This window comes from Somniosus microcephalus, chromosome 18 (assembly GCF_052327205.1).
Source record: "Somniosus microcephalus isolate GS21.2 chromosome 18, FLI_Smic_1.0, whole genome shotgun sequence".
NCBI lineage: Eukaryota > Metazoa > Chordata > Chondrichthyes > Squaliformes > Somniosidae > Somniosus > Somniosus microcephalus.
Genome location: NC_141004.1, coordinates 1,806,904 through 1,827,542, shown reverse-complemented (window position 1 = coordinate 1,827,542; position 20,639 = coordinate 1,806,904). Strand labels below are relative to the sequence as shown.

General features: G+C 52.6%; 1 protein-coding gene across 1 annotated transcript in view; it reads right to left on the bottom strand.

Annotated features, from left to right (window-relative positions):
* Positions 1-20,639, bottom strand: part of slc6a17 (solute carrier family 6 member 17) — a 126,647-nt gene that overhangs the window by 22,599 nt on the left and 83,409 nt on the right. Inside the window, exons 3-8 of the mRNA XM_086010957.1 lie at positions 15,576-15,733; positions 11,935-12,061; positions 10,958-11,139; positions 9,531-9,650; positions 3,808-4,049; positions 53-245 (exon numbers count right to left, since the gene is read on the bottom strand). Of these exons, the coding sequence (XP_085867083.1) occupies positions 53-245; positions 3,808-4,049; positions 9,531-9,650; positions 10,958-11,139; positions 11,935-12,061; positions 15,576-15,733 (1,022 nt within the window). The remainder of the gene's footprint in view (positions 1-52; positions 246-3,807; positions 4,050-9,530; positions 9,651-10,957; positions 11,140-11,934; positions 12,062-15,575; positions 15,734-20,639) is intronic.

Below are 20,639 nucleotides of genomic sequence, written 5' to 3'. Positions count from 1 at the left end.
TCTTCATTCACCTCGTTTCAAAATTCCGTTAAATAGACGCCAATGCTCTCACCTTATTCAACTCATCCTCCAGCTGACATGTGTCCAGTCCGAGTGCATTGAAATGATCTTCTTTCACTGTCTTTATGACACTGTACATCTCCGCATAATCAGAGGCTGTGAGATGCGAGAAGTTGATATGCGGTGGAATCAGATCATGGCTCAGGACTTGGGAATTCAGGTATCCAATAATCTTTTCAGAATTCCTGCCAACAGGAAAGTGGAGAAAGAAAGATCCAGCCATTGTGGATCAAACACAGAGCAGTGACTACACCAGGCATGGCAGAGTACAGTCAGAATCCCAGTCTCAAAGGTCAGGAAGATATCCAACCACAGGAACTCAATCACAACAGAATCAACTTCATACTACACCGTGCTTCTAACACATCCCATAACTGCAACCAATCAGATCCCAGAGGCCACTATCCCTTCAACCAATCACAATGAATTCTGGGATCTAATTGGTTTCTGGTTCTGGGCTTCGATGAGTTGAAGGAACCTGGAATCTGATAGGTGGAAGTTCTGGGATGTGATTGGTTGAAGGAACCTTGCACCACTGCCCCTCACACAGACACAGAACGTTTAATAATATAACGGGAAGGTTTAATCTGTGCTCCAGGTTTACAACTTCATTGCACCTAAAGCAAAGAGGAATCTTCAACTATGGATTTGATTGGGTATTTGGGCCATTTGTAATGACAGACGTCACAAGCGTTGTAAGAAATGACAATAGCTTTACAACCCCCCCAATCCGGCCCACACAGACAGCGGGAGCCTGTACTGCGCGCGATACTTGCATGAAGTGCCAGCATAACCCATCACCAGACACATGTCTCATAATTAAAACCATTATTAAACATAAATTTAATATTAAAATAAAATTAGGAAACTGCCCTTCATCTCTGGGATTTGGGTCCAAAACCACATCAGCTGTCTACAGGAGCAACAGGTGTTACAGGGACAGAGAGACCTGGGGGTGTACGTACACAAATCTTTGAAGGTGGCAGGACAAGTTGAGAATGCTGTTAAAAAGGTATATGGGATCCCTGGCTTTATAAGTAGCGGCATACAATACAAAAGCAAGGAGCTTGTATAAAACACTGGTTCAGCCTCAGCTGGAGTATTGTGTCCAATTCTGGGCACCACACTTTAGGGAGGATGTCATGGCCTTGGAGAGGGTGTGGAAGAGATTTACTGGAATGGTACCAGGGATGAGGAACTTCAGTGATGTGGAAAGACTGGAGAAGCTGAGGTTGTTCTCCTTAGAGCAGAGAAGGTTAGGAGGAGATTTGATAGAGGTGTTCAAAATCATGAATGGCTTTGATAGAGTAAATAAAGAAAAACTGTTTCCAATGGCTGAAGGGTCGATAACCAGAGGACACAAAATGAAGGTGATTGACAAAAGAACCAGAGGTGGATGAGGAAACTTTTTTTTACGCAGCGAGTTGCTGTGATCTGGAACGCGCTGCCTGAAAGAGCGGTGGAAGCAGAATCAATAGTAACTTTCAGAAAGGAATTAGATAAATATCTGAAAAGGAAAGATTTGCAGGGCTCTGGGGAAAGAGCAGGGGAGTGGGACTGATTGTGCTCACAGCACAAAGATGCCCCCAAGTCCATAACAGCGGGCAGGTGTGAGAACTGTAAAACTGGGGGAGGTGTGCAGTGAATGGGGGAAGAGGTTGAGGGCACCAGTATTGGAGGTCAGAAGAGTGGTGAGAATGTGGAACTCACTACCACGTGGAGTGGTTGAGGTGAATAGTATAGATCATTTAACGGGAAGCTAGATAAACACATGAGGGAGAAAGGACTAGAAGGATATGCTGATAGGGTGAGATGAAGTAGGGTGGGAGGAGGCTCGTGTGGAGCAGGAACACTGGCACTGACCAGTTGGGCCGAATGGCCTGTTTCTGTGCTGTAGACTCGATGTAATGTCATGATGCTGAGGTTGGAACTGAGGCAGATTTTTGGGAAGAGCACAGAGAGCTTTACTCTGCATCTCTACTGTTCTGGGAGTGCTTGAGGCTAATATCAGAGACCCAGAGTGAGTCCACAGCTCACAAACTCTCATGAATTACTGCATTAAGCACAAAAGATGCTTGAGAAGGGAACGGAAGATAGTTTCCTGAGCATCAGAATTTTTAGGATGAGGAGATGTCATTCAGCATAAAGAGCCCATCCCTCATTGACTGATCTCGGTCCAACATTCCCAACATCTCACCATGAGGAAGGAATCCCACTACTTCTTTTGTGTAACTCCACTGGCAACACATTTGGCCAAGGTTTCTTCTCTTCAGTATATGTAGTGAAATCATAAATAATCTCCAGGGTGTTACCAGGGATGAGGGACTTCAGTTATGAGGATTGTTCTCCTTGGAACAGAGAAGGTTAGGCGGTGGCCTAATGGAGGTTTTCAAGATGTTGAGAGGTATTGATCGAGTAGAGAGAGAAAAACTATTCCCTCTGGCGAGTGGGTCAATAACCAGAGGTCACAGATTCAAAACCATTGGCAAAAGATCTAGAGGGGAGATGAAGGGAATTTTTTTCACTCAGAGTTGTTGGGATCTGGAACGCTCGACCTGAAAAGGTGGTGGAAGCTGAATCCATAAATAATTTTAAAAGGGCGTTGGACAGGAACTTGAGGATGAGGAGCTTACAGGGTTACGGAAAAAGGCGGGGGTGGGGGACGAAGCACAACTGCTCTTTCAACGAGCCAGTACAGGCACAATGGGCCGAATGGCCTCCTTCTGTGCTGCAAGTTTCTATGATATCTATGATTAAAGAAAAGCGTTACAGCGCAGCCACACACAGCAACAAGGGGAATTCAGGCCTCATAGTGCACAGTCCTGCGTCACACCCACTGGCTCCTCAATCTAATGTGAAACTGAACATTTCCTAGCGCAGCAAACTGGGAAAGGAAAGCATTTGGGAATTCCCAATTATCACAGCTGCGTTTACATTGTTCCATGTAGTTACCCAAGGACTCTTACCCACTTCCCTCAATCGCATCTCTGTCCATAGGCACACCTTGAACCCACTTGTGTATAGCCTGACTCCTCATGCCCTCATGTTAACTGCTGCTCTCGGGAATAAGAACATAAGAACAAAAGAAATAGGAGCAGGAGTCGGCCATTTGGCCCTTTGAGCCTGCTCCGCCATTCAATAAGATCATGGCTGATCTTCTACCTCAACTCCACTTTCCTGCACTTTCCCCATATCCCTTGATTTAATTAATATCCAAAAATCTATCGATCTCTGTCTTGAATATACCCAATGACTGAGCCTCCACAGCCCTCTGGGGTAGAGAATTCCAAAGATTCACCACCCTCTGAGTGAAGAAATTTCTCCTCATCTCAGTCCTAAATGGCCGACCCCTTATTCTGAGACTGTGACCTCTGGTTCTAGACTCCCCAGCCAGGGGAAACATCCTCCCTGCATCTACCCTGTCAGAGTTTTGTATGCTTCATTGAAATCACCTCTCATTCTTCTAAACCCTAGAGAATATAGGCCTAGTCTACTCAATCTCTCCTCATAGGACAATCCCCCCATCCCAGGAATCAGTCTGGTGAACCTTGTGGCAAGTATATCCTTCCTTAGGTAAGGAGACCAAAACTGTACACAATACTCCAGGTGTGGTCCCACCAGGGCCCTATATAATTGCAGTAAGACGTCTTTACTCTTAGGAGGTGTTTAGAAAGCTGCTGGCCATTATCATTGTGCTGGCTTCTGATTCTGTGCACAGAATATTCAGTAAAGTTCTGAGAAACTTACGTTATGACACACTTTTCATTCATGACATTAGCTTTGAATCCCAGGACTGCAAAGACCACGAGTGTTGCCAGAACAGAGGTGAAGAAATTAATGAAAGCGACAAGGGCTGCATCAAAGTGACAGTTGTTGTCTTTCTTGTTGTAACTGGAGAACGCGATGACTCCCCCGAACCCGAGGCCGAGAGCAAAGAAGACTTGTGTAGCAGCTTCCCTCCATACCTGGGATTCCATCATCTTCTCCAACTGTAAAAACAAACCAGCAACACACTTAATGGGCCGTTTGTGGCGACACGCCACCACTGGACATAATCCGCTCACGGCGGCACAGACAGTCTAAGCAGAAGCCCCCAGCTGGGGGCCCTTTCCTCCAGCAACTTGTTTCCCGCAGGGACAGGCTGCCGGGAGCACTTCCTGTCTGGGAAGTATTTAAGTGGACGCGCGGGCTTTTCTAGTTCCTGTTTGCCATGTGGTCAGAATAAAGAAGCTGTGTTTTCAATAGCTCTGTCTCGACTCCCACGTTTGCCGCGGTATCTCAACACTGGTGACCCCGACGCTCAGGACGAATCCTAAGCTAGCATGGCGGATACAAACGTAGTCACGGTTAAATTACCTGACTTTTGGGAGAACCTCGCCGAAGCCTGGTTCGTTCAAGCTGAGTCCAGATTCCGGCTGAAAGGCATTACAGTCGACGCCACGAAGTGCGACTACCTCGTCGCCTCGCTCACCTACGCTACAGTCCCCAAGGTTTGGGCAGCGCTGCAGAATCCACCAACGGAGGGCAAGTACGAGCATCTGAAGGCTGCGCTACTTAAAAAATTTCAAACGTCCCCTTACCAGCGCCACTGCCAGCTCCTGGACCTCCCCGGCCTTGGTTACGCTTCACCATCAGACCTGCTTTCCCACATGCTGTCCCTCTCAGACGACAAAAATCCCGGCGCCCTTTTTCGCAAGCTTTTCATTCGGCAGCTCCCTGCCAGCATCCGCCCGCTCCTTGTGGAGTCTGACTCCACGGACCTGAATGAGATAGCCAAAAAGGCCGACCGGCTGCTCTCTGCACAGGCCGCTCGCGACGTCGCGCCCGACCTCACGGCAACGACCACGCGGTCTTCCCGGGCCGTTAGGCCCGACCGCCCTACCACTCCGGGTCACTGCTACTACCACACCCGTTTTGGCGCTAGGGCTCAACGCTGCACGCCACCGTGTTCCTTCAAACCCCCCCCCCGCACCGGCCCCCGCGATGGCCGCGGGGCAGAAGGAGCCCCTACTGTACGTCACTGACGACAGAACCAACCGCCGATTTCTGTGCGACACAGGGGCCCAGCACAGCATCACCCCCGCCTCCGCCCTCGAGATCCAACGCAGCACACGGGGTATCACACTGGCTGCAGCCAACGGCTCTGAAATCCGCACATATGGCACCCGCATGGTCACGCTCGACCTCGCGGGCCGCCGCTACCGCTGGGAGTTCCTGACAGCCAAGGTCCTCTGCCCACTCATCGGCGCCGACTTCCTACGCGCCCACGGCCTCCTTGTCGACATTCCGAGGCACCGCCTCGTCGACATCAACACTATGGCCCCCATCCCCGGCGCCTTTACCCTGGCCCGTACGGCCGGCCTGACGACCTACTGCCTCGCCAGAGCCACGGACGACTACTCGGCACTCCTAGCTGAGTTTCCCGCCCTCACTAACCCGACCTTTTCGGCCAAAGCCGCCAAGCACGGTGTGGAACACTATATCCCCACCACCGGCCCCCCAGTTTCTGCCCACGCCCGCAGACTCAACCCGGCCAAGCTGGAAATCGCGCGGGCCGAGTTTACCAACATGGAACAACTCGGCATCATCCGCCGCTCCAGCAGCCCTTGGGCCTCGCCCCTCCACATCGCCCCCAAGCCCGGCGGAGGCTGGCGCCCTTGCGGGGACTACCGCCGCCTCAACGACGCCACCACCCCCGATCGGTACCCGGTGCCACACATCCAGGACTTCTCGGCCCGACTGGCCGGATGAACCGTCTTTTCCAAAGTCGACCTGGTGCGCGGTTACCACCAAGTCCCCGTACACCCCGCGGACATCCCCAAAACGGCCGTCATCACCCCATTCGGCCTGTTCGAGTTCCTGAGGATGCCCTTCGGCCTCAAAAATGCAGCACAGGCTTTCCAGCGCCTTATGGACTCAGTCCTCCGGGACCTGAACTTCCTATTCGTCTATCTAGACGACATTCTCGTGGCCAGCTCCTCCAAACAGGAACACCTTGAACACCTTCGCATCCTGTTCGGGCGCCTAGCCCAACATGGGCTCATCCTCAGCCCGGCGAAGTGCCAATTCGGCCTAACCGAGATCGATTTTCTCGGTCACCACATCACCCCTGCCGGGGCCGTCCCCCTGCCCAACAAGGTGCAGGCCGTCCAGCAATTCCCCCGCCCCACAACCATCAAGGGCCTCCAGGAGTTCCTCGGGGTGGTGAACTTCTACAACAGGTTCATCCCCAGAGCCGCAGCCCTTATGAAGCCCCTATACGACTCCCTCCGAGGGAAATCCGGCAAGATGGACGTAGCCTGGACCACTGACACGGCAGCCGCCTTCGACGCCACCAAAAACGCGCTCGCCGACGCCACTCTGCTCGCGCACCCGAGGGCCGATGCCCGGGTCACGCTCACCACCGACGCCTCCGACCACGCGGTCGGGGCCGTGTTCGAGCAGTGGGTCAATGGCGCGTGGCAGCCACTTGCCTTCTACAGCCGCCAACTGCGCCCCCCGGAGGTCAAATACTCCACTTTCGACCGCGAGCTTCTCGCACTCCACCTGTCGGTCCGCCATTTCAGCTTCCTCCTGGAAGGCCGCCCCTTCACCGCGTATGTGGACCACAAGCCACTCACATACGCGATGGCCAAGCACACCGAACCCTGGTCCGCTAGGCAGCAACGCCAGCTTGCGGCCATCTCCGAGTTTACTACGGACATTCAGCACGTCTCCGGTAGAGACAACGTGGTCGCCGACTGCCTTTCCCGTCCCGCCGTCTGTGCGAATCACCTCACGGTCGACTACGCACAACTAGCAGCGGCCCAGCTCACGGACCCAGACCTCCTCTCGGCGGCTACCAGCCTGCCAGGGCTACGCCTAGCCAAGGTCGCGCACGGGCCCGAAGCCACGGCAGTCACGTGCGACGTCTCACCCGGCCAACCCAGGCCGGTCGTCCCTGAGACCTGGTGCCGCCGCGTCTTCGACGCGCTCCACGGGCTCTCTCACCCGGGTTCCCGCGCATCCGCCAAATTTACAGCAGGCGCGCTTCGTCTTCGTGCGACACGACGTGCACCACGGGCCCCTGCGACCCCCATACGACGGTCCGTACGAGGTACTACAAACCGGGGACAAGGTATTCAAGCTGCGACTCGGCGACAGGGTCGAGACAGTCTCCATCGACCGGCTCAAACCAGCACACACAGAACCAGGGGAACAGGTCCCCGTGGCCCAGCCTCCAGCCAGAGGCCGTCCCCCCGGCAAGCCAGCACAGCCGGCGGCGAACCGCCCGACCCAACCAGCCAGACCGGCGACCACTCAGAGCCGCTGCGGCAGAACCATTAGACCACCGTCACGACTCGTCCACTCCTCCTAAGCGGATTCTGGGGGGAGCTCTGTGGCGACACGCCACCACTGGACATAATCCGCTCACGGCGGCACAGACAGTCTAAGCAGAAGCCCCCAGCCGGGGGCCCTTTCCTCCAGCAACTTGTTTCCCGCAGGGACAGGCTGCTGGGAGCACTTCCTGTCTGGGAAGTATTTAAGTGGACGCGCGGGCTTTTCTAGTTCCTGTTTGCCATGTGGTCAGAATAAAGAAGCTGTGTTTTCAATAGCTCTGTCTCGACTCCCACGTTTGCCGCGGTATCTCAACACGTTTAATGTAAAAACAAGCGAGTCTCACTCACTCCCCATGGCAGTGGGCAAGGCCATGGGCAGAGCGATAGAGACCAAAGGTCGCAGGTTCAATTGATGGTCGGTACTGAGTTAACCGATCTCAGCGGACAGCAGCTCGCACTCCACAATTGGCCAAAGCAAGAAAGGGAAGAACTTCAGCCATTGTTCCTGCACCGAATGGCCATCCACTGGCCGCTCTGTGTGCGAGTTTCCTCACTGTCCAGCCCCATGGGGAAAGCTGCTCAGAGGCTGTGACAGAGTTTAGCAAACATCCTGAAACGAACCGGAATGGACTGATCCAGGAGAGAACGGACACAGAAAGGAGAAAATATTCCAAAGAAATAAAATGGAACCTGGCCGGCTGCAGGAGCTAATCCCACACCAGGATCTAATCCGGCAGTTCTTAATCTTTCATTTAGTTCCCAAAGTCTGCAACCCTTCACTCTTTCCCACAACAGAATGAATACAATTCCTTTAGAATGAATCAACTTCATCAGCTTCACTGGGCAATTCTGAGAATGGAAAAGCTTTTCCTTAAAAATTAAACTAAGTTAAATTTACAAAACAATGAACTGAAAGGATTTCCCTCCCTCCACTGGAACTGGCAACACCCCATCCCTACCCCCCACTCCCCTTCATCCCCATCCCTACCCCCCGCTCCCCTTCATCCCCATCCCTACCCCCCACTCCCCTTCACCCCCCTCCCTACCCCCCACTCCCCTTCATCCCCATCCCTACCCCCCACTCCCCTTCATCCCCATCCCTACCCCCCGCTCCCCTTCATCCCCATCCCTACCCCCCACTCCCCTTCATCCCCCTCCCTCCCCACCCACTCCCCTTCATCCCCCTCCCGCCCCACCCACTCCCCAACACACACCCTCCCCCAACACCCCCCTCCCCAACACACACCCTCCCCAACACCCCCCTCCCCAACACACACCCTCCCCCAACACCCCCCCTCCCCCAACACAACCCCTCCCCCAACATCCCCCTCCCCCAACACCCCCCCTCCCCCAACACAACCCCTCCCCCAACACACACCCTCCCCCAACACACATCCTCCCCCAACACAACCCCTCCCCCAACACCCCCCTCCCTAACACACACCCTCCCCCAACACAACCCCTCCCCCAACACAACCCCTCCCCCAACACAACCCCTCCCCCAACACCCCCCCTCCCCCAACACAACCCCTCCCCCAACACAACCCCTCCCCCAACACAACCCCTCCCCCAACACACCCACTCCCCCAACACAACCCCTCCCCCAACACACACCCTCCCCAACACACACCCTGCCCCAACACCCCACTCCCCCAACACACACCCTGCCCCAACACACACCCTCCCCCAACACCCCCCTCCCCCAACACACACCCTCCCCCAACACACACCCTCCCCCAACACAACCCCTCCCCCAACACAACCCCTCCCCCAACACCCCCCTCCCCCAACACAACCCCTCCCCCAACACAACCCCTCCCCAACACACACCCTCCCCCAACACACACCCTCCCCCAACACACACCCTCCCCCAACACACCCCCTCCCCCAACACCCCCCCTCCCCCAACACCCCCCCTCCCCCAACACCCCCCTCCCCCAACACACACCCTCCCCAACACACACCCTCCCCCAACACCCCCCTCCCCCAACACACACCCTCCCCCAACACACACCCTCCCCCAACACACCCCCTCCCCAGCACACCCCCTCCCCCAACACCCCCCTCCCCAACACACCCCCTCCTCCGAACACACCCCCTCCCCTCCCCCATGTAGTCTTTATAGTGAATCGCCGACCATGCTGCGAGCACTAAAATACCTTCGGCTGTGAACATGTGAAGAATCCCATCGATCGAGCCCCTGAGGAGAAGACTTCGAATCAGGAAACAAATCAGAACGACATATGGAAACAGAGAACTGAAGTACATCACCTGAAAATGGTGAAAACAAACCTAAGGAATCGGATCAAATGAGTTACAAGAACTATTACCTTAACCATTGGGAACCACTGGCAAACCATTATCAAAATAATACTTCATTGAACAAAAAAACAGTAGGTCCATCCGGTTTCAGAGATTGACTCCTGTATACAGAGTAAAGCTCCCTCTACACTGTTCCATCAAACACCCCCAGGGAAGGTGCAGCACGGGTTAGATACAGAGTAAAGCTCCCTCTACACTGTCCCATCAAACACTCCCAGGGCAGGTACAGCACGGGTTAGATACAGAGTAAAGCTCCCTCTACACTGTCCCGTCAAACACTCCCAGGGCAGGTACAGCACGGGTTAGATACAGAGTAAAGCTCCCTCTACACTGTCCCATCAAACACTCCCAGGGCAGGTACAGCATGGGTTAGATACAGAGTAAAGCTCTCTCTACACTGTCCCATCAAACACTCCCAGGGCAGGTACAGCACAGGGTTAGATACAGAGTAAAGCTCCCTCTACACTGTCCCATCAAACACTCCCAGGGCAGGTACAGCATGGGTTAGATACAGAGTAAAGCTCCCTCTACACTGTCCCGTCAAACACTCCCAGGGCAGGTACAGCATGGGTTAGATACAGAGTAAAGCTCCCTCTACACTGTCCCATCAAACACTCCCAGGGCAGGTACAGCACGGGTTAGATACAGAGTAAAGCTCCCTCTACACTGTCCCATCAAACACTCCCAGGGCAGGTACAGCACGGGGTTAGATGCAGAGTAAAGCTCCCTCTACACTGTCCCATCAAACACCCCCAGGGCAGGTGCAACACACGTTAGATACAGAGTAAAGCTCCCTCTACAATGTCCCATCAAACACTCCCAGGGCAGGTACAGCATGGGTTAGATACAGAGTAAAGCTCCCTCTACACTGTCCCATCAAACACTCCCAGGGCAGGTACAGCACGGGTTAGATACAGAGTAAAGCTCCCTCTACACTGTCCCATCAAACACTCCCAGGGCAGGTACAGCACGGGGTTAGATGCAGAGTAAAGCTCCCTCTACACTGTCCCATCAAACACCCCCAGGGCAGGTGCAACACACGTTAGATACAGAGTAAAGCTCCCTCTACAATGTCCCATCAAACAGTCCCAGGGCAGGTACAGCATGGGTTATATACAGAGTAATAAAGCTCCCTCTACACTGTCCCATCAAACACCCCCAAGGCAGGTACAGCATAAGAACATAAGAAATAAGAGCAGGAGTAGGCCATACGGCCCCTCGAGTCTGCTCCACCATTCAATAAGATCATGGCTTACCTTGCCAGATGACTGGATGCCTTTGATTGTGCACAATCCTACGATAAACCAGGCAGACAATAGACACAGTGTCATCTTCCAGTTCAGCCCTCCTCCTTCATTGATGTTGTTGGCGATGTTCAGAGTCTCTCTGTACCAGAAGTAGGTTGTAGCTGAACTCTTTTCACATTCTGGCTCCACAACTGAAGTGAGAGGCACACATTGACAGTTAGTGTCATCGGCAACTTTATTGAGTGTGAAAATAAGAGTAATTTTTTTCAAGTGTTAGTGTGGCTCAGTTTGTCCAGACACACCTAGACACCTGAGACACTCTTTGGGGGGAGGGACCCTGTTGCGGGGAGAGAGAACCCGTTATCAGTAACACTTTTCTGACAGGCCTTTGAGTTATAATAACCCCACGAGAGGCAAAGTATCCGAAAGGTCAAAGGACATGCACCTTCTCAGACTCTCTGACCTCTGACCTGTTCATAAACTGGTTTTGTTTTTTCAATTCTCCCAAGAAATTTGAGTTGAGAAAATGGCCACGAGACCAACATGTCCCTGCTTCGAGCCACAGCTTCTCGGCTTAACCCACTGAGCAGGGAATGAAAGCCGCCTTGAAAATACAATCATGGGCCAAACTGTTTCTTCAGGACTTTGTCGCCAGGGTCTGTCACAGTGCGGCACATGGAGACACACGAGAAACTTAATCTTCAGTGAGTGGAAACTGGACGCGGCGCCACAGAGAAACACCGGGTCTGACTCCCACCAACTTTACACACTCTCATGTTGCCATGGGGATCACGGGAAGTCATCAGCAAACCAGAGACCAAACGGTGGCATCCCTGCACCACCAGCCTAAGCTCAATTAACGCATAGAATAGGGAGAAAACAGGGAAACTCAGCATTCACGAGAGGAGAAATTGGTAGAGACAGAGCAAGGGGAGCACGGAATTTCTTTAAAGACTGGGAGCCCCCAAATTAAATGTCTTACTTACTGGTAATGCTGCCATTGGTGGTCAGCGGACATTCGCTCCACGGGAGGGGGGACTGGAAAGATTTGAAAAAGTAAAAAATACTCCAGCCGATGATGACATTGTAATAGAGGCCAACAAAGAAACAAACCTGGAGAGAAAAAGAACGGTTAGACTGAATAATGGATCTGGCAGCGAGAATAGAGGGGTGGAGGATGGGGAGGGGGAGGGGAGAGGGAAGGGGAGGAGGCTGCAGGGCTCGGCGGGGGAGAGATGAGAGAGGGAGGGGAGGGAGGGGAGAGGGAGAGGGAAGGGGAGGGGAATGGACTGGGGGGAGAATGGCAGGGATGGCAGGAATGACGTAAGAGGAGAGATTGGGTCGATTAGGCTTATATTCGCTAGAGTTTAGAAGAATAAGAGGGGATTGACATGAATCTTGTCATTCATGTGGAAATAATACTGGGCGGCCTGCTGGTGGCGCTGTCCAGGGAGAGTATAAATGCTTGGGCATGGGCCCAGCTTGCTCAGGACATTCTTTTACAGGAACTAGTGAAGGACACTAGATCTCCATGTTGTAAAACAGTTGATTAAAGCTTTGGTTAATACTCAGACCAAGTGCCTCGTAGTTTTCTTACGTCAGGGATCTCATGGGGAGAAGGCAGGGACAGGGTACTGAATTTGGATGATCAGCCATGATCTCATTGAATGGCGGAGCAGGCTCGAGGGGCTGAATGGCCTACTCCTGCTCCTATCTTCTATGTTTCTATGTAATGGGCTGGGGGGTGGGGGAGTGGGCTGGGGGGGGAATGGACTGGGGGGAGAATGGGCTGGGGGGGAGTGGGCTGGGGGGGGAATGGGCTGGGGGGAGAATGGGCTGGGGGGAGAATGAGCTGGGGGAGAATGGGCTGGGGGGAGAATGAGCTGGGGGGAATGGGCTGGTGGGGGGAATGGGCTGGTGGGGAGAATGGGCTGGTGGGGAGAATGGGCTGGGGGGGAATGGGCTGGTGGGGGGAATGGGCTGGTGGGGAGAATGGGCTGGGGGGGAGAATGGGCTGGGGGGAGAATGGGCTGGGGGGGAGAATGGGCTGGGGGGAGAATGGGCTGTGGGGGGAATGGGCTGGGGGGAGAATGGGCTGGGGGGAGAATGGGCTGGGGGGAGAATGGGCTGGGGGGAGAATGGGCTGGGGGGAGAATGGGCTGGGGGGAGAATGGGCTGGTGGGGGGAATGGGCTGGTGGGGAGAATGGGCTGGGGGGGAGAATGGGCTGGGGGGAGAATGGGCTGGGGGGGAGAATGGGCTGGGGGGAGAATGGGCTGTGGGGGGAATGGGCTGGGGGGAGAATGGGCTGGGGGGAGAATGGGCTGGGGGGAGAATGGGCTGGGGGGAGAATGGGCTGGGGGGAGAATGGGCTGGGGGGAGAATGGGCTGGGGGGAGAATGGGCTGTGGGGGGAATGGGCTGGGGGGAATGGGCTGGGGGGAGAATGGGCTGGGGGGAGAATGGGCTGGGGGAGAATGGGCTGGGGGGAGAATGGGCTGGGGGGAGAATGGGCTGGGGGGAGAATGGGCTAGGGGGAGAATGGGCTGGGGGGGAGTGGGCTGGGGGGGAGTGGGCTGGGGGGGAATGGGCTGGGGGGAGTGGGCTGTGGGGGGAATGGGCTGGGGGGGAATGGGCTGGGGGAGAATGGGCTGGGGGAGAATGGGCTGGGGGGGAGAATTGGCTGGGGGGAGAATTGGCTGGGGGGGGAGTGGGCTGGGGGGGAGTGGGCTGGGGGGGGAATGGGCTGGGGGAGAATGGGCTGGGGGAGAATGGGCTGGGGGGAGAATGGGCTGGGGGGAGAATGGGCTGGGGGGAGAATGGGCTGGGGGGGGAATGGGCTGGGGGGGAATGGGCTGGGAGGGGAATGGGCTGGGGGGGGAATGGGCTGGGGGGAGAATGGGCTGGGGGAGAATGGGCTGGGGGGAGAATGAGCTGGGGGGAATGGGCTGGTGGGGGGAATGGGCTGGTGGGGAGAATGGGCTGGTGGGGAGAATGGGCTGGGGGGAGAATGGGCTGGGGGGAGAATGGGCTGGGGGGAGAATGAGCTGGGGGAATGGGCTGGGGGGAGAATGGGCTGGGGGGAGAATGGGCTGGGGGGAGAATGAGCTGGGGGGAATGGGCTGGTGGGGGGAATGGGCTGGTGGGGAGAATGGGCTGGGGGAGAATGGGCTGGGGGGGAGAATGGGCTGGGGGGGAGAATGGGCTGGGGGGGAGAATGGGCTGGGGGAAGAATGGGCTGGGGGGAAGAATGGGCTGGGGGGGAGAATGGGCTGGGGGGGAGAATGGGCTGGGGGGAGAATGGGCTGCGGGGGGAATGGGCTGGGGGGAATGGGCTGGGGGGAGAATGGGCTGGGGGGAGAATGGGCTGGGGGGGAATGGGCTGGGGGGAGAATGGGCTGGGGGGGAGAATGGGCTGGGGGGAGAATGGGCTGGGGGGGAGAATGGGCTGGGGGGGAGAATGGGCTGGGGGGAGAATGGGCTGCGGGGGGAATGGGCTGGGGGGAATGGGCTGGGGGGAGAATGGGCTGGGGGAGAATGGGCTGGGGGGGAATGGGCTGGGGGAGAATGGGCTGGGGGGGAATGGGCTGGGGGGAGAATGGACTGGGGGGGAATGGGCTGGGGGGAGAATGGGCTGGGGGGGAATGGGCTGGGGGGAGAATGGGCTGGGGGGAGAATGGGCTGGGGGGGGAGATGTACATAAATCTCATCCTTCTTAAAAGTGAGACAATGAAATTTTTGCATCAAAATTAAGCACTTTCTCACGAGCGAATTAATCAGATTGAGTGGTTGGCCCCATAAATAAAGATTTACCCTTTAAGTAAACAAGCCAGATGCTGGTTAAAGGTGTTAAAGGGTACAGGGACTGAGTGGGAGAGTGGGATTAGACTCTTCCCCAGCATGAGTCAGGACCTTCACCAAAACAAAATTGATACTCACAATACCGTTTTTGGATTATAGAATCATACAGCACAGGAGGCCATTCGGCCCATGATGTCTGTGCCGGCTCTTTGAAAGAGCTCTCCAATTAGTCCCACTCCACTGCCCTTTCCCCAGAACCCTGTAAATTTTCCCCTTCAATTATTCATCCAATTATCTTTTGAAAGTTACTATTGAATCTGCTTCCACCGACCTTTCAGGCAACCCATTCCCGATCACAACAACTCGCTGCATAAATTTTGTTTTCCTCATGTCACCTTTGGTTCTTTTGCCAATTACCTTCAATCTGTGCCCTCTGGTTATCGACCTTTCTGCCACTGGAAACAGTTTCTCTTTATTTACTCTATCAAAACCCCTCATGATTTTAAACACCTCTATCAAATCTCCTCTTAGCCTTCCCTGCTCTAAGGAGAACAACCTCAGCTTCTCCAGTCTATCCACACCACTGAAATCCCTCATCCCTGGAACCATTCTAGTAAATCTCCCCTGAACTCTCCCAAGGCCTTGACATCCTTCCGAAGGTGTGGTGCCCAGAATTGGTCACAATACTCCAGCTGGAGCCTAACCAGTGATTTAAAAAAGTTTAGCATAAATTCCTTGCTTTGTACTCGATACCTCTATTAATAAATCCCAGGGTGCTGTATGCTTTAACAGCCACTGAAAACCACCAAAATCAGCAATGGTACTCACAATACAGCTTGCAAACCCAATGCCTCCCAGCCTGGGACAGATATAGTTCCAGACACCAATACTCCCACGCCTTATTCTCTGGCCCACCGCAAGTTCCAGGAAAAACAGAGGGATTCCAATGATGAGCAGCAGGATGAAGTAGGGAACAAGATAAGCACCTGAAAGTCAGACAGAGATTTAACACAAATTAAAATACATTTGACAGGATCATACTGTGTTGTAACAGCCGGGTGAAATGTTCTCAGATTGATGAGAGTCCGTGAATTCTCCGCTCCTTGCAATTTATTGTGTTTGAAGGGCAGGTGCAGACAAGGTTAAGCTGCTTCTGTCTCCAGCATCTCTAACGTTACAGGAGCTGAGTGCAAAATGTTTCTCGCAGTCTATTCTCTCTTTCCGTAAAGCATCATCTCAAGGCTCCTCACCCAAATGCCCATTCCATTAGCCTAATATAAGCAGGCTATTTGACTGCAACAGACCTCACAGTCAATTCCCATCTAATGCACTGTTTTCCAGCAGAGGTTTTCACAGCCCCCATCGTCTGGTATTCAAACTTGTCTTTTCACAGGTTCTCCTCACCTGCATCATTTTCACTTCCGCCTGTAATCTACAGGCTTTTAAAACCCAACCCACATCCCACTCGAGACCCCTGATCCCAACCCCCCTCCTCGATCCCACTCCTAATCCCGCTACTCCGACCTCTGACCCCAACTCCCATCCTCGACCCCGCCCCTGATCCCACTATCTCCAACACCACTCCCCAACCCTTGACCTCAACCCCTCTCACCGACCCTGTTCCCACACCCAGACCCTTGACCCCAACCCCCTCCCCTGACCCCTGACCCCCATCCCCGAACCCACCCCAAACCCAAACCCCTCCCTAACCCCAACCCCCATCCCCAGCCACGTCCTGATCCCACTCCCAGACCTCAGAACCCAATCCCGCTTCCTCGACCTCGCTCCCGGCCCCGACTGCCTAACCTGCCTTATCTTCTCTCCTTTTTCACGATTCTTACTCAAGTCTGCAGAGTAACAACATGATTTGCAGAATTACTTCACACCGCCATGGCAGAGGGATTGGAAACACTTCCATTAGAAGGCAGTCAGCTCAGACCTGTCCAATAGCAATTCCCATCACAAATTCATTTCATATTGACCCCTAGGACGAGAGTCTCGAAGCTGTGGAGAAATGTCTGGCAAACATAATTAATCTCAGTTTAATTGCAGCAACAGAGAGGGTCATAAATTAGCAGGCACTGACCATAATGCTGCACTGCTCAGAGTCCCAGCAGTCCGTCTCCTGGGCTCGTTAACAAATATTGCATTAAAGCAAAAAAGCTGTACCTCCGGGTAGAATGCACAGCAACTATTAACGGTTCGGTTTTATTATACCCAAAGATATTGCAATGTATTCAAGGATTAGTAACTTGTATTTATATAGCACCTTTAACAATGTAAAACGTCCCAAGGTGCTTCACAGGAGCGATTATCAAACAAAATTTGACACCGAGCCACATAAGGAGATATTAGGACAGGTGACCTAAAGCTTGGTCAAAGAGGTAGGTTTTAAGGCGTGTCTGAAAGGAGGAGAGGTGGAGAGGTTTAGGGAGGGAATTCCAGAGCTTAGGGCCCAGGCAGCTAAAGGTACAGCCACCAACAGTGGAGCGATAAAAATCAGGGATGCACAAGAGGCCAGAATTGGAGGAGGGCAGAGATCTCGGAGGGTTGTTGGGCTGAAGAAGGCTACAGATATAGGGAGGGGCAAGACCATGGAGGGTTTTGAAAACAAGAATGAGAATTTTAAAATCGAGGCTTTGCTGGACCGGGTGCCAATGTAGCACAGTGGTACATAAGAACCTAAGAAATAGGAGCAAGAGCAGGCCATTCGGCCCCTCGAGCCTGCTCCGCCATTCAATAAGATCATGGCTGATCTGATCTTGGCCTCAACTCCACTTTCCCGCCCGATCCCCTTAACCCTTGACTCCCCTGTAGCTCAAAAATCTGTCTGACATGAATCAGTCATTCATGAAAGAAAGACTTATTAAATAATACTGAGCGGCCTGTGGGTGGCGCTGTCCAGGGAGAGTATAAATACTCGGGCACGGGCCCAGCTTGCGCAGGGCATCCTTAACAGTAACTAGTGAAGGACACAACTAGACCTCCATGTTGTAAAACAGTTGATTAATGCTTTGTTTAACGCTTAGACCAAGTGCCTAGTAGTTTTCTTACGTCACTGTCTATCTCCGCCTTGAATATATTCAGTGACTCCGTCTCCACAGCTCTCTGGGGAAGAGAATTCCAAAGATTCACAACCCTCTGAGAGAAGAAATTCCTCCTCATCTCCATTTTAAATGGGCGACCCCTTATCCTGAAACTATGCCCCCTAGTTCTAGATTCCCCCACGAGGGGAAACATCCTCTCAGCATCTACCTTGTCGAGCCCCATCAGAATCTTATATATTTCAATAAGATCCCCTCTCATTCTTCTAAACTCCAATGAGTATCGGCCCAGCCTGCTCAACCTTTCCTCATAAGACAACCCCTTCAACTCAGGAATCAACCTAGTGAACCTTCTCTGAACTGCCTCCAATGCAAGTATATCCCTCCTTAAATAAGGAGACCAGAACTGTACGCAGTACTGCAGGAATAAAAACAGAAAATGCTGAAAATATTCAGCAGGTTAGGCAGCATCTGTGGAGAGAGAAACAGAGTTAAAGTTTCAGGTCGGTGACCCTTCGTCAGAACTCCTGTACGCAGTACTCCAGGTGTGTTCTCACCAACACCCGGTACAGTTGTAGCAAGACTTCCCTACATTTATACTCCATCCCCCTTGCAATAAAGGCCAACATTCCATTTGCCTTCCTAATTACTTGCTGTGCCTGCATGCTACCTTTTTGTGTTTCACGTACGAGGACCCCCAGATCCCTCTACCGCAGCATTTTGTAGTCTCTCCATTTAAATAATAATTTGCTTTTTTATTCTTCCTACCAAAGTGGATAACCTCACATTTTCCCACATTATACTCCATCTGCCAAATGTTTACCCACTCACTGAACCTCTCTATATCCCTTTGCAGACTCTGTGTCCTCCTCACAACTTGCTTTCCCACCTATCTTCGTATCATCAGCAAATTTGGCTACAGTGCACTCGGTCCCTTCATCCAAGTCATTAATATAGATTGTAAATAGTTGAGGTCCCAGCACTGATCCATGTGGCACCCCACGAGTTACAGTTTGCCAACCTGAAAATGACCCATTTATTCCGACTCTCTGTCTTCTGTTAGTTAGCCAATCCTCTATCCAACCTAATATATTACCCCCAACACCGTGAGCTCTTATCTTGTGCAGTAACCTTTTATGCGGCACCTTATCGAATGTCTTCTGGAAATCCAAATACACGAATATACTGGTTCCCCTTTATCCACCATTGGTGGACGGGTTTTGGTGCGAGTTAGGATACGGGCAACAGAATTTTGGATGAGCTCAAGGTTACGTATGGTGGAATGTGGGAGGCCGGCCAGGAGTGCGTTGGAAGAGTCAAGTCTGGAGGTAACAAAGGCATGGATGAGGATTTCAGCAGCAGATGAGCTGAAGCTGGGACGGAGTCGGGCGATGTTACGGAGGTGGAAATAGGCGGTCTTAGTGATGGCACAGATATGTGGCCGGAAGCTCACCTCAGGGTCAAATACAACACCAAGCTTGCGAACGGTCTGGTTCAGCCTCAGACAATTGCCAGGGAGAGGGATGGAGTCGGTGGCTCAGGAACGGAGTTTGTAGCAAACCTCCCAAGGCTCTTCACAGAGGCGTTAGCAGATAAACATGGACACCGAGTAAAAGGAACTGAAGGGCGAGGGACAAAGTCTAACTAACGGGGCACATTCATCAGATATTGCGCTCCAGCAAACTCTGGGCCATTGCCTGTCTGATGGTTCTCAGACAATTGTCACAGCTGTTAATAAATTTCTGAAATATAAACTAACACTTAAGGTTCTCTTTGGAGCCACACCACCTCCTCCTGTGTCTCATGATGTGTGACTTCAGTTATTAAGTGACTCATAAGAAATAGGAGCTGGAGTAGGTCATTTTGCCCTTCAAGCCTGCTCCGCCATTCAAGAAGATCATGGCTGATCTTCTACCTCAACTCTACCTTCCCGTATTATCCCCATATCCCTTAATTCCCTTTGTTCCCAAAAATGTAGCGATCTCTGTTTTGAATATACTCAACGACTGAGCACCACAGCCCTCTGGGGTAAAGAATTCCAAAGATTCACCACCCTCTGAGTGAAGAAATTTGTCCTCATCTGTCATAAATGGCCGACCCATTATTCTGTGACTGTGACCCCGTGTTCTAGACTCCCCAGCCAGGGGAAACATTTCCCCAGCATTAACCCTGTCAAGCCCCTTAAGAATTTTATATGTTTCAATTAGATCACCTCTCATTCTTCTAAACTCTAAGGAATATAGGCCTTGTCTACTCGATCTCTCCTCAAAGGGCAATCCCCTCATCCCAGGAACCAGCATAGTGAACCTTTGCTGTACTCCTTCTAAGGCAAGTATGTCTTTCCTTAGGTAAGGAGACCAGAACTGTACACAGTACTCCAGGTGTGGCCTCACCAATGCCCTGTATAATTGTAGTAAGACTTCTTTACTTTTATACTCTAATCCCTTTGTAACAAAAGCTAACATGCCATTTGCTTTCCTAATTGCTTGCTGTACCTGCATGTTAACTTTCTGTGATTCATGTACAAGGACACCCAGGTCCCTCTGAGTGCAAACATTTCCCAGTTTCTCACCATTCAAAAAATATTCTGCTTTTTTGTTTTTCCTACTAAAGAGGATAACTTCACTCTTCCCCACATTGTATTCCATTTTCGATGTTCTTGCCCACTCAGTCAACCTGTCTCTATCTCTCTGAAGCCTCTTCGCAACTTCCTCACAGCTTACAGCGCAAATTGGCTGCTGCGTTTCCCACATTATAACAGTGACTGCACTCCAAAAGTACTTCATTGGCTGTAAAGCGCTTTGAGTCCGGTGGTTGTGAAAGGCGCTATATAAATACAAGCCATTCT